The sequence below is a fragment of the Elaeis guineensis genome, chromosome 12, assembly GCF_000442705.2.
Source record: "Elaeis guineensis isolate ETL-2024a chromosome 12, EG11, whole genome shotgun sequence".
NCBI classification, from domain to species: domain Eukaryota; kingdom Viridiplantae; phylum Streptophyta; class Magnoliopsida; order Arecales; family Arecaceae; genus Elaeis; species Elaeis guineensis.
In genome coordinates this window covers 9,134,246-9,148,323 of record NC_026004.2, presented here as the reverse complement: position 1 = coordinate 9,148,323, position 14,078 = coordinate 9,134,246, and the positions used below count along the sequence as shown (strand labels likewise).

At 37.9% G+C, this 14,078-nt stretch overlaps 1 protein-coding gene across 2 annotated transcripts; it reads right to left on the bottom strand.

The window, feature by feature from the left end:
* Positions 1–5,317: 5,317 nt before the first annotated feature.
* LOC105055369 (putative 4-hydroxy-4-methyl-2-oxoglutarate aldolase 2) lies at positions 5,318–13,378 on the bottom strand. Of its 2 annotated transcripts, none has more exons than XM_010937136.3 (2): positions 13,136–13,378; positions 5,318–6,005 (listed from the first exon to the last, which is right to left on the bottom strand). In XM_010937136.3, the coding sequence occupies exon 2, from the start codon at positions 5,967–5,969 to the stop codon at positions 5,463–5,465; it is 507 nt and encodes a 168-aa protein (XP_010935438.1). In that variant the 5' UTR covers positions 5,970–6,005; positions 13,136–13,378; the 3' UTR covers positions 5,318–5,462. The 2 variants fall into 2 exon arrangements, with proteins under 2 accessions (XP_010935438.1, XP_010935439.1); XM_010937137.3 differs by having other exon boundaries at positions 5,318–5,990; positions 13,136–13,352.
* Between the last annotated feature and the right edge of the window lie 700 nt (positions 13,379–14,078).

The window sequence follows — 14,078 nt, the reverse complement described above, 5'->3', positions numbered from 1 at the left end:
TGATTGACTCATAATCAACCTCAATGGATTTATACTATAATATCCCCTAGTCCAATATAGGCTCTGAGTCAGATCTGTGTTTATATCATTTGTAATAACTCAAAATTTCATTCAAAAAAATTAGTCAAAACATATTATTTGGATTCTTTATTTTTTTATAAGTATTCAAAATCTATATAGTGCATAGCCAATATGAGATTTATCACATATTCTCATGGATACTCATATATAACTTGTGAATGATGCAAATTAACCATCTAATTTGATCGGATGGAGTGTATCATCAAACCTAGTCATACAATACTTCTCCTTTTTTTTTCCTCTCTCTCTTGCCAATATAGGACACCATATCATGACATCATTAAGTGTTCAATTATTTACATTATTTCAATAGTTTTTCCTAAAGATATATTTCTTTTTTAAAAAAAAAGAAAGTTGTTCTCCACTCTTAGTTAATTAATTGGCAATGGTTGGTCGTTCAATTAATCAACTAGTTGGCTTCACACAAACACGGAGAGCCATACCCTTTGATCGATCAATGATCATCTAAACTAGACTACGTCAAATGCATTAGAAAGCCTAATTATTAAGGATCAAAGCTTCTTTTTCATTGCTAGGTTACCGATAGATGCTTCAATTTATTGTAGTTTGTTTGTGGATCCATAGTGACGGGTGCCGAAAGGTGAGATGTGAATTGGCACAAAAAAAAGGTGATATGATTAACAAATCTTATTGGAGTTGGCCAACTTACTGCGTCCTACCGGAGCTGAGATCAATGGCTACGCATGGCCGGATTGGTGGTGGTGGTGGGATTATGCCTTTGTTTATTCCAGTGGGAGGAATTTAGTGGGTGGAAGTGGATCAAAAGCATGTCAACGCAGCCATTAGCGAACCAAAAAAATTGTTCGAGAGAGAGAGGGAGGTGGGTGGTGGCATCCACTTGGTAGGGACACAAATAAAAGGCTACACCCCATCTTCCTAATTTTTATGTGAGTGGGAAGCTAATGCCCTCCTAGAAATAAAGATGAAGTGGCTTTGATTTAATAAAGTCGTGCATCTATCAGCAGTGCCTCACAATGACAACTTTTAGTGACAAGGATTCCTCTAAAACCTTTATAGATGGCGTATCAAACTGTCATTAAGTGGAGCTGTAAACTATTAAGCGAACTTAATAGTGTGTATATTATGGAATATCACTCATAGGTATGTCTGCCATTTCATCAACTTAATCATCACCCTGGATCTCTGAGTCCCCTTGGACGACTCCTAGTGCTTTTGTGGACACTTTTTAAAACCTATGGTGGTTGACAAGCATATATATTTCCGGTCTCTGAGGTCGTGGTATCACATCCTTGTGCTCATCTCCAACCTTATGGTAGGGGAGAATGCGAGACGTGGCAGTTCATGTTATGCCACCACCCATGCATGATATATCTGGATCTAAAGTGCTCACAGTGTAAGATCCTCGTACTTAATTTTTCCTGTGTTGCAGCACATAGCAACTATGCAAGACGTTTGGCAATCGCAATCTATAACGTATTATTTATGCAAGTTATTTAAAAACGATAATGGATCCTAAGACTATCCTGGATATATATAACCCACACCTGATCACTTGTCCCCGAGCTAGATTGAAAAAACGAAAAAAAAAAAAAGAACTTGGCGTAGCTGATGGTCCCATCTACCAAACATGACTTGTGATCGTCCCATCTACCAAATATGATCAATGACAAATGGATCCAGTTGAGCTGGGACACACATTAGTCGTCAGCGTGTGGTGCAGGCCAATTATTAAAAGGTTTTTTATGCTTGTTAGCAAATTACAGTAAGCATTTCATTTGTTATCCCAATGAACGAGGTCAACTATATTATCTCATCCCGTTTGGCATTTCTCTCTTTTTATATATGTGAGATGTTCTAATTTTCAAACTTAGAAAGTGACTACCTAAATAGGGGATTTCATCGAGCCACGTCATTGCTAGAATTTCATTAAAAACTAAAGAAAATAATACCAACAACCTCTGTGGTGACAGTTCCATATGTTACATTTTTTGAAATAAAATCAAAGTTTAGATTAGCAGGTTTCAGGTTTGAGTCTCGGATGTCGAAATGGAGTGCCTGCTGTAAAGAAGCAATAGGACTTAAAATAAAAAATAAAAAAGACCCTAATCTAGGGTTATTATTTGATTATCATGGTATGAGTGCACATATATGTCAGGCTGTGAGATGGCCAAATGCTGGATTGGATCCACCACTTGAACTAGTTGACCTTTAATTTGCAGGAGGCATGTTCCATGCCTTCATACCTTCCAATTCAGCAGAGCTAATCCAATGGAGAAAGACTTGCTATGGGTCAGCTTATTATATATAAATAACAAGAGCAATTCAAACTTTTCTTTGTATTTAATAATGTATTTATTTACAAAACCCACTAAGATTTCGGATAGAGCACATTTGTAAGCTTCATTTGGCCAAGGATCACTGTCATGGGAAGTTTCCTTGTTGACTTTGTAAGCTGATGAGGGCTACATTCCACTATCTGGGTTTTGACTTGGAAAATAGAATAGCGAACCACGCTATGTAACATGGGCGCCCTGTCACCTTTTTCAGCCAAGTTTTTCTTTTTATTATTATATTATTTTTTGCATGGCAGGCTAACTGGATCTGCCTGCAACTTGACCAGTCAACTGAACACAATGCGTCATTCCAAATCTTTTTTTTCTTTTGGTAAATGTTCCAAATCCTTTTTGTCTCCATGGTTGACTTGATTAATTTAGCTGGTCCTTGGATTAGTCCTCTGCAATGCACATGCCCCAGAATAGGCTGAAAACTAAAGGAAACAACTTCGAAAGGCGTTCTTTCTGCTTACGAAAGTGCCATGCAATCTCTTATCTTGGTTTCACGTTTTAATATCTCTCCAAGTAATTAAACAAATCCAAGGCCGGCCTTAATATATACTTCAGTTTTCATATAACGAACCAGAGGTAAAATATAGTCAACCATGACAATATCTGCACCAAACCATGACCGAATCACACCAAGGCATAATTGAACTAGACTAGCCTTCCTTCCTCCTTCTTCTTCTTCTTCTTTTTGGTGATGAGAGAGTAAGAGAGATTATGGTTGCATTTGGTGCACCGTCAGATAATTTTAAAAAATAATCTGAATTATCTTTAAGATAGATTGCTATCATTAAATTATCAGTAATATTAATTATTATGTTTGGTATATATAGGTAATATTGCAGTAAATTTACTAAAAATCTTAATTTGGAATGTATGGTATGATAATCAGATTATCGATAATATGAAATCAAATTCCTAAAATACCCCCTTAACCTTATAATAATAATAATATATTACATTATATTATAAATTATGATATTTATGTAATTATTAGAATATAATATAATATATTTTAATATTATACTATATTATCATATAATATTATATTATATATTATATTATATTAATAAAAGATATTATTATAATATAATAGTATAACAATATAATTAATATATTGTTATATAAAATAATATTTGTATAATATATATTACAATATATTAATATAATATATAATATTATATGATAATATAATAATAAATTATTATATTATAATATAATATATTATTATATATAATAATATTATATTATATACTATGTTATATAAAAGATATTATTATAATATATTATAATAATAATATAATATAATTTATTGTTATATATAATAGGATTTATATTATATATATTATATATTATTGTAATATAATCTAATTACTATAAAAATATAATAATATTATTATAATAGTATATTATATTATATTATTATATATAATAAGGGGAAGGTGAGAGTCGTCGGGGGAAGAGGGGTAGCGGGATGAATTTTGTGTAATTTTTTTTTGAGATATAATTTGATCCAAAAAAATTTTTACAACATTGCCAAACAAGTGATAATCTGGATAGCTACTTCTCCTCAAAGCAATTCAGATTATCTCTTGAGAAATAATCTAGATTATCAAGGTAATCTGGATTTAATCTGGATTGTCATCCAAAAAGCATATCAAATATAGTAATCTGGTATGCCCACTTTAAATTTCTAGCAATTTGAATAAATTGTAGCTACTAAATGCAACCTAAGAGGGAAAAAGAAGAAAAAGACCGAGAAAGGTGTGAGCATTGGGATCAACTCGATCATGTGGAAGTATTTAACTTTTAATTGGATCCAACTATTTCTTGCCCATCCTTCTCTACTCGTGTTAGCCACAACCCTAGAACACGTGTGCTGGGGGGGGGGGGGGGGGGGGGAGAGAGAGAGAGAGATCATTAAGCATCAAGTGCTTTCGACGGGGAACACTGGCTGTGCTTCAACGATAGCCTATAACTTATCGTGCCAGCACCAAGTTAAAGTTCAAGATACAAATCCCTGGTAATACTCGTAATGCATCACACAATACATTGCATCACACGCACCATCCATCACATAATAGATGATTACATACGGCCACACGCAACGTGCATCATATAATTTGCATCCACATATGATCATATGCGATCCACCGTACCATATGATGAACCATAGAGGATCCACGCTCTGTTGGCTCAATGGTAATCTATAACATTATCGTATGATAGGTGTCGTTCCTTTTCTTTTCTTTTTCTTTTCTTTTTGCGTGTGTACAAAGTCAGTGGCCAAGGGGCGAGTGTTAGAGTCTGAGATAAGGTACATCATATCTGCCTATACAAAACATCAAACCCACATCAGCTGGAATATCGTCCAGAGAGCAACATACAGCTGGCCGCTGAAGGGCCTTCGCTGCCGCACAGTTATAGGCGATTGATTGACCACATCTTAAATGAACAAATTACGTTTTCTTTACATACTAAGGCCAGTTGCTTGCCTCAACTGGCCATGGTCACGTTTTTACAAAAGCCCAATCCACAAAAATGATGGACTCCAAATCTGAGTGCATTTCTTATGGTCTGCAATAGTCTTATGTAATTATCAACTATTTTTGGTGATTCAAATCAAACTAAAACTTACTAAATTCTGCAAACAAGATACCAAACTATCATTCAACATGCTTTCCAGGCCCCAGTAGGAACTTTTCTATCCCTCCCCGCCCCCCCGCCACACCCCCCCCACACCCCCCCCCAAAAAAAAAAACAAAGGTAACAGATCATATAGGATCTCCAGCTAAAATAGATCTACATCATCACTAGACCCCCAGGAAGAAAAACCTAAGCACTCAGTGTTTTCTGTGACAGGTTTTTCATATTACATCTGAGAAAAAACACACTCCCAGTGATACACTCATCAATTATTATCAATAGAAGGTCTTTGCATTTCGATATAAATATGAAATAAAGTTCAGATATGCAGCAAGTGGTAGATATATGGGGCAGAATTGGTAGAAGGCAACAAAAGCTGATACAGAGACATGACACATTGTTATACTTGGAAGTTTAAACAGTCAACTCCATCCTAGAAACAAGAATTCCATCACTATCTGCATAAAGCCACTCACCATCACATATCCTCGTTCCAGCAATATTCACCGGCACATGCTTTTCTCCGAATCCCTTCTTGTTGGCTTTCATCGGATGCGAAGCTAAAGCTCTTACCCCAATATCGCAACCATTGATCTCATCAACATCCCTTATGCAGCCATTGACCACTATACCAGCCCATCCATTGTTCTGAGCTTGTTGAACAGGGTTGCCACCCAATATAGCACAGCGCATGCTTCCGCCACCGTCCACAACCAAAACTCTACCATTACCTTTCTCCTCAAGGAATTCCCTCACAAGAACGTTGTCCTCAAAAACCTTGAGAGTGACAATGGGACCAGCAAAAACCTGCCGCCGGCCATAGATCTGGAAGATCGGTTGAAGTGCTCGAAGCTCACCATTTTGGATTAGGTGTGCGTTTGCATCACAAACCTCAGCAGTGGCCAACGGTAAAGCTGCCATTGTAGTGTTAAACTATAGTACCTTCAAGAAAGAAACCTGCATTACCATTATCAAATGCTCGCAATGGTTCTTTTCAACAAAATTCATCAGGAGAAAAATGCCATATCAGTGTAGCAGTGCCTTTGAAGACACCAAAATATGTTAAGTTGATAACCATGATATGTTAAGATTAGATAGAATCACATCAATGCCCTCTCTGACGGAAAAAAACCAATCACAACTATTTGAAGCAACAGAATGAAATGGTCAATTCAATTAGCACAAATATTCCACATGGCCAGCCTAGCATTATAAATCTATGGCTTTCTTGAGCTTCATTGAAACAGAAAAAGATGCCCACCATTACAGAAGCAAAGGTGAAGTGTTAAGCTCAAGCAAAACTGCCTACATGAGTTTCACTAATTGAAAATTATTTGCAGTTTGTGAGGCCAAGGTTGCAGCGGAAACTTACCACAACTCGTTATACAGGTTAGCAATATCTAAATCAGGATTACTTCTAACCAGAGTTTCCTAAGCTATGACATTTTAATACTAGTTAGAAACTAGCAACACTAATTCTTATGTCTAAACAGAAAGAAGTTTGTTTTGCAGCCTCTGAAGAATCTATCAACTGTAATTACAAGTGAATCTGCACTTAAAGCAAAAACAAGACCGAAACACCCCTTGCCGCTACCACCATGACTGCACTGTTCTGTTCCACTCTCCTCTTTCTTAATCGTGATTCATGCCCTAGGTGATTGGATCAGGCTAGATTGGCTAGGCCAAGTCTCAATGGCTGGGCTGGGCTCAGGCTGAATATTTTAGGCCCGAATTTCAGCCAGAGAGGGCTTAGGACGTGGACCCTTGATCCCTTGCTTAATCCTGCACCAGATGATGCACAAGTCTAAATGCAAGCAGAAGTACCCTTAAAAGCTGACAACCTAGATTGGTTATACTTGGCATTACATAATATATCGTGGAAGATGAACATGGCAAAGAAAATGTGACCAAGATGGGCCAATGGTAAGAATAGGACAGATTTGACAATGAATTTGAGTTAAGGATGTGATTGTTTTATTGAAAGAGAGCTTCTGACAAATTGATTGAGGTACATAAGCCACAAGGTTATTTGACTATATCCTGCATCATTTTAGTCAAACTTTCAGACACAAGTAATACATGACATCTACCATGTGTATAGACCTTGTCAGACTTCCAAATCACTAGACCAAACACAATTATCAACAATAAAAAGCACCGCTGGGTTAATTAATTGCTAATGGCAAGAGATCGCTTTCAGGTGAAGGCACATGGGAGTTTCAGATAGCTACAACATGTTAATTCTTTTGGTTTTTGTTGGTATTAGCATTTAGATATGCATTTTATAAGTTATGAGGACATAGATATAGAAATGAAGGTCATAGGTTATAAGTACAACATTGAATTATTGAATTCAACATGATTTTTTATGAAATTGCAGAAACTAATATATTTGGTTGCCCTTTTTAGGCAAGTTTAATAATTTATCTGATTTCACACTTTAGTTTGATTCAATGTTCTAATAAACTAAAGAAAATATTTATGAAGCAATGTCAAGTTGTACCGTATAAGTGCATTGGAGCTACCAGCAAAAAAGAACAAAGCTTGAATTAGTTTTAAAGGGTAAAGATAACAAACTAAGAACCACAAAGTTCTAGCTTAAAATTGTGGAATGTGATTAAAACAAAAAAAAAGCTCAATTCTAAAGCATGCATCCTAAGATCAGAAAACTTTATAACCTTATAAAAAGGCTCAATAATCATTTGGACGTATTCTAACTGTGGGATACGATCAAAAAGAGCTCGATTCTAGAAGTGAGCATTCTAAGATCAGAAAACCTTAAAACCTTATAAACAGACTCAACAATCATTTGGACGTATTTTAGATGAACGTGTTATAATTCATGATTTTTCCTTGTTAATAGACAAAGTGTATTACAATATTATAAGATATATCGAATAATCTGATTTTAACTTCTGATTATCCCCTTGACAGCTAACAGAAGAGCAGAGAACAATTATATACAAAAGAACAAAAATGTGAGCTATAATGCAAGACACACACACACAGACACACACAGATGCATGCATACATACATACATACATATATGTACATCTCACAAAACCCCAAAACATTAGGTTTTATGGGATATGTAGTAGCCCATGATTTTTTGCAGAACTTGCTCATATATGATCTGAAATCCCACCTTCCTAATGAACGAACCATGATACCCAACCATATCCTCTTATCATGGGAACTCCCTTCTTCCCCTCTTCCATCACCCTACTCTCATCTTCCTTCCCTCCCTTCCTCCAGCATCCATCACAATTTCCACTTCTTCTTTATGTTTCACCTTTCTTCTTATCATCTCCTTCATCCAAACTACCCTCATCCTATACTCTGCCCATCTTTTCAATCTCCATACCTCCTCTTCTCTCCCCAAATAGCCCTATTCTATGCCCATCCTTTTTGCACTTCCTGCATCAAAATAATAAACTCCATTATTATCTATATTTTTTGACACCACCTAAACCCTTCTACCACCCAACAATATACTAAATAATTTAACCATGCTACTATCACTATTTAAGAACCTGCTCTTATCAAAATCAGATTTCACAAAATTAGTTTTCATATAACCAGCAACCAAAAAGGTCCTTAAACTTGATAAACAAAATACAAACTTAGGAACTGACCTCAACATCAAACATGACGAGTGATGCAGGATGGGGTGCAATCTAGAACCAGATGTAAATTGATCTAACCTCATATCTATAAGCCAAAATTTTCTCCAATATTTCTTTGAGCAATAATTTGTGCCAATATTTTTGCTTCTATTTTGTTACCAACTGATGCAAGGGGCTTTGCCAGCTATCTGTACCAAGATCCACGGAGCCGATACTAGACCCGTGCCAGCCGGCCGGCAGTACGAGTCAATGCGGATCCGTACCGGATCAAACTAGTGCGAGACGACACAAAAGTGAATAAAGGAACTGAGGAATGAGAGAAAGAGGAGAGGAGGGAGGGGAAGGGAAAAAGAGGAGGGAGGGAGAGAGTGGCCTAAGGAGACGCCGGTGGTGGTCACAAACAGGCAACGAGTGCACTCGGACGGCCATCAAGGTCTTTGTTTTCTTTGCTAAATCGTAGCCAAGAAAGAGTGAAAGAGATATAGAAAGAGGGGCGAGGGAAAAAAAAGGAGGAAGGAGAAACCGACAGAGAGACCATTGGAGGGCCTCCGACTGGCCGTCATGGCCGTCGGACGACAAAATAGCAACCTACGGCTCCACGGATGTGAAACGGGAGCGATCGCCCCTATTTCACCGATGTTTTTTAGAAAAGTCCGACCACAATGAAGCCGGAAATGAATTTGCTAGCTTCACTATTCATCTTTGTTTTAAAAAAAATGTGATGAATAGGAGTGGTCGCTCCTATTCCACAATCGCGACTCCGCCCATACTTTTTCCGCCATCTAGTAACCACGGCAGCCATATGACGACCTCTCCACCGGTTGCACCTTCTTTCGGTACCCACGCTTCCCCCCTCTCTCTGTCTTTCTCGATTAAACATCCTATCGGACGACACAGAGCCGCGGAGGCCTCTACAGCCCTTTGGCGACCTTGACAAGCCACCACCAGCTCTCCGATGGTGTCATTCCCTCTTTTCCTCCCCTCCTCTCTCTTCCTTTCTTTCTGTCTTCTTCATCCGGTGTTCTGATTCGAAGGCCGAACCATCCTGATTTGTGGCTGATACCGCTCGGAATGCTTGGAACCGTCTAGTTCAGGATGGTTTCGCAAATCATTACTCTGTACCTATATTATTAACCAAAGTACACCCAAGCACAAATAGGGAGAGCCAATTATAATTCAAAAATTGCTGCCTTAACTTGCATGAACAAGAGTGCACAATGCTTTGATATTAACATTTTCTTTCTTGTTAAATCAGCACAAACAAATGTTCTGCAACCTTGCTTCCATCATGTCTTGGTTCACAACTCTTAAACAAGTTCTATGGAGACATCAAAGTTTCAATTTATACCTGAAAAGATTTGCTTAGAAAACTTGCAACTTCTATGGTTACGTAGCCTCCAAAAGTGGATTGCTACCCTTACACCAAATAGATAAAATAAAGAATTTACCCCAAGAAACCAATGTAGTAGACAAGGTAAGATGGTTAAGTTACAAGGATGCATCTATCTATGTGAATTCAAAGTGGAGCCTGGTTTCTATCCGTTGTCAGGTTCAGGTATGCAATTGTTACACCCTTCTTGAATTCAAATGATGCATTAACTTTCAATTTATAACAATTCGAAAGTTATTTAGGATATAGGATTTGTTTAGAAGAGCAAGCATGGGGATTAAATATACAACTTTTTAACTGAAAAGGACCTACAAATTTGTAAACTTTGGATTTTCCAAGCAATATCTAAGTTGATAAGGCTGCATGCCCCTTGCATGGCATTATGTGGCAATGCTTGCCACCATACAAAAAATTCATTTGAGATTGACTGGAAGTGTCAGAATATATGAATGGGTTAACTGTAGAGTTGTATAACTACAATTTGAAATGATTATATCAACACTGTGATTGCTAATACATTACCAGTCTCCTTGATTTTAACTTCCTTGGTGGCATAACTTCGAAGTACAATCTAAAACTAATAAATCTGATGCATGGAACAAAATAAGAAGATCCCTCACTCCCAATCAAAATGCAAAAATGAAACATCCATCATGTTTATATTAATCATCATGAGCATATGACAATCATACTACCATCACTGCATCAAAATGATAGATGAATGATATTAGAAAATGGTGTACAATTTACTTCGTAATGGTCTTCACTATATCTTCAACAGAAAAGCAAAATTGTAATGACCCAAGACCTCACCCTAAAAAAGACCAGCCAAAAGTTGTAGTTTGGGTTCCTTGGCACTACATAAGTACCCACTATCTTTGCAGTGCATAATCAATCAAAGACTTAGCATACACCTACACAGGTCATCACATACTCTCATCGCTAAAACCTTGGTCTTCTCACAGGGCTAAGAACCCAATCTCAAAAACAACCACAAACACCACAACTGGCTTGTGGTTTGCCTCAAAAAAGCCCATGCAGCAGTGCCCCCTAGTCCACATGGGCCATGAGATCTGCTCTAATATCATTTGCAACAACCCACAAGCTCAGCTAAAAAAGACGAGCCAAAAGTTGTGATTGCAATTCCACTCCTTTTTGAACTAAACAAAGAAAGACGTTCTGGACTTTCTGTTTGAGGAGAGAACAAATGAAGGAGATAGATGCGATTCATCAACAAAAAATGCATTAGTACCCAATATCTCCTAAGCACACAATTGCTGTGGGACTAAATACACACCCACACAAGTCCTCATATAAACCATAGTATAACTTCCATGCTCCTTATTCAGATCGTCAATAAACACTAGATTAATAGCACGATCATATTCATATTTCATTTCTTCAATTTCTGGAGTACTCTAACTTTGATACAATGGACTTCATAAATGCCCAAAGTAGAAACAAGGTTCACATATTGGCATATGTAACTTGAAATGTGACAAGATACATGAAAGGATTTATAATGAGAAGGAACTGCAGCTAATACAGGACTATGACAGAAGACCATGTCAGAAATAACAAGCATCTATATACTAGACCAAACTTTGTTTTCACTATGCCAGAGCAAGTGGGAAGTATGGTATCCAAGAATCAAACGATTATTGAGTATATCATTCGGGAAACAAACTCAAGTTGCTCTCCCCAATAATACAAAACATATGTAAAGGGCCATAAAACCATAAGGAAACATTTGTCACATATGCAAAATTCATATTTCCTGGAGCTATATACCTACTGTGTCACACCACTTCAGATTGTCACTCCAGCATATTGTTTCTTAACTACATCCTCACCCTGATTTGTTTCTGGGAGATCCAAGATCTTCGAATGGCCACTCCTGATTGGGTATATAAGATGAACTCGCAGTGGACTAGTTGATAGCCAAGTACATAGTGATTTCCGCATAGCTTTCATACATTTCACACAAGTTACCTAATTCCATTTCTAAACATTTCTAGTTTCCCAGATGTGGGACATATTTTTTACCAATTTGCTGATTTCGTTTGACAAGACAGTTCCAGCTTTCACCTTTTTTCCAAAGTGGCAAGCATGAAGCATGGAGCCCAAACCCCTATCCTTGCAAGGGATCAGAGATTTCAATTAAACGCACTTACCTCCTTAGTTGCCAAAACCAGGAGCCGGTGCAGCGAACTCGATATTTTTAGAAGCACTTAAGAAAATTTTTAAGAAGCAGGTGTGGGTTCAAGATTGCGGGGGGACTCCAACGTAGATGCCTTACCCTAGGTAGAAGATCCTGACTACTAAGTACACCTTCAGTGCCAAGCATCTTACTAGTGGATTAGTTGGGTATTGACTATAGAGACTACATATATCAAGTAAAAAATCACCCATGGAATGCATATATAAATGAAAGAATTCAAATTAGGATGCCGAGAAGATAAACAACATACGCTCCTGAACAGAATCTAGGTCAAATCTTTCATCTGGAAATGACATCAAAGTGCTATCACCGCATAAATAATATTGCTGCAGTTATTAATCTAATACTTGCATCCTCTAGAACCATGTTGTTCCCTATCTCTGATGCCCCACTAGTCTTGTGGCAAGCCATTTGCATGCTTTCACAATTGAAAGTAGCTCAAGATCTGATAATCCCCAAAAAGTTTGGGATATTTAAAGATCATCCTTTTCTAAGTTAATTACAGGATCATTCATATGTGTAAGGTCGGGATTCCCCTTCCGAATCTATAACCTATTATTAAAAAAGCAGCTATCTTGCGGTCAAAAAACAGAGAATAACCAGCAAAAAACATCACCAAATAATCATGACTTAAAACAATATCATCATGATTGTAAAGAGTAACAAAAAACCATGCGAACACCCAAAATCGGCACGGTGACCACTAATTATTCTCTATAATAACCAGCTAAAAACCCCACGAAACAGAGAAAAAACTCCCCAATAAACCCCAACAATCAAGAGATGTCAGACCAAAATCGAGGATTATAAGAGAAATATCGAAGTCAAGAACGGGATCAGCATGCTTACCTCGAGAACACCGAGGTCAGAGAGATTCGGCTGCTTCTCGATTTCGTTCCAAAGGGAGAGCTTTATGGGAAAGGATGGGAGCGCGGTCGGATTTCGTGCGACGCAAGGCTTGGAATCGGAGGAAGAAGAAGAAGAAGCCAGCGGTGGAAGGTATCCTCCTCCGCGTGGGGCCGCGTCTTTTGTTCTGGAGCCGAGACGCAGAACAAGAGGAGCGACGATGTGCCCAAAAAAAAAAAAAAATTGGCGACCGGTTCTCGGACTTAGCCATTTTGGGTACACGTGTCGGCCGATCGGATTATGTCTGGCCTGTCTCGAATTGCGAGCCAAATTGCGGATACGGTGATGCATTGGTCGCCCGGACTGTTAAAACTGTAAAAAGATCAGCTTGCCGCTGCTTGGACAGCGATGAAGGGCGGTGTTGACTTAGATGTGTTTCACGATAACGCGGGCAGCTGGATCCGGTCTAACCAAGTTTTTTTTTTTTTTTTTCGGTAAAAAATCAAGATTTATTTAAGGTAAGATTTCGGTCAAGGGTTTTCGACCGGGGGTTTCCGACCAGTTCACATGGCTTACGTGGCATCGAACAATTGGTGACGTTTACAGATTGTCCATGATGCCCGTCGAGACCCGAGCACCAGAATTCACGTCGAATCCATGAGAGGAAGAAGGACGTGAGAGGTGATGTCCGGCACGAACCCCTTCATTATTGTTAGTTTTACATTACAGTTAAACATGGTTACAGTTATTTTTGAATTTGGGCCTTGCCCATTTCCCTAAAGAAAAGGAAATGAAAAAAAGGTTGCTTTCTTGGATTTGTATGGACTAAAAATATATATGAAAAATAATAAAAAATGATTGATCTTACTTTGTGTCGATGCATTCTTATAATCTATTGTTGCGGCCAATCGTCTCGTCGCCCGATCGCCGGGAAGCGTGCACCTGC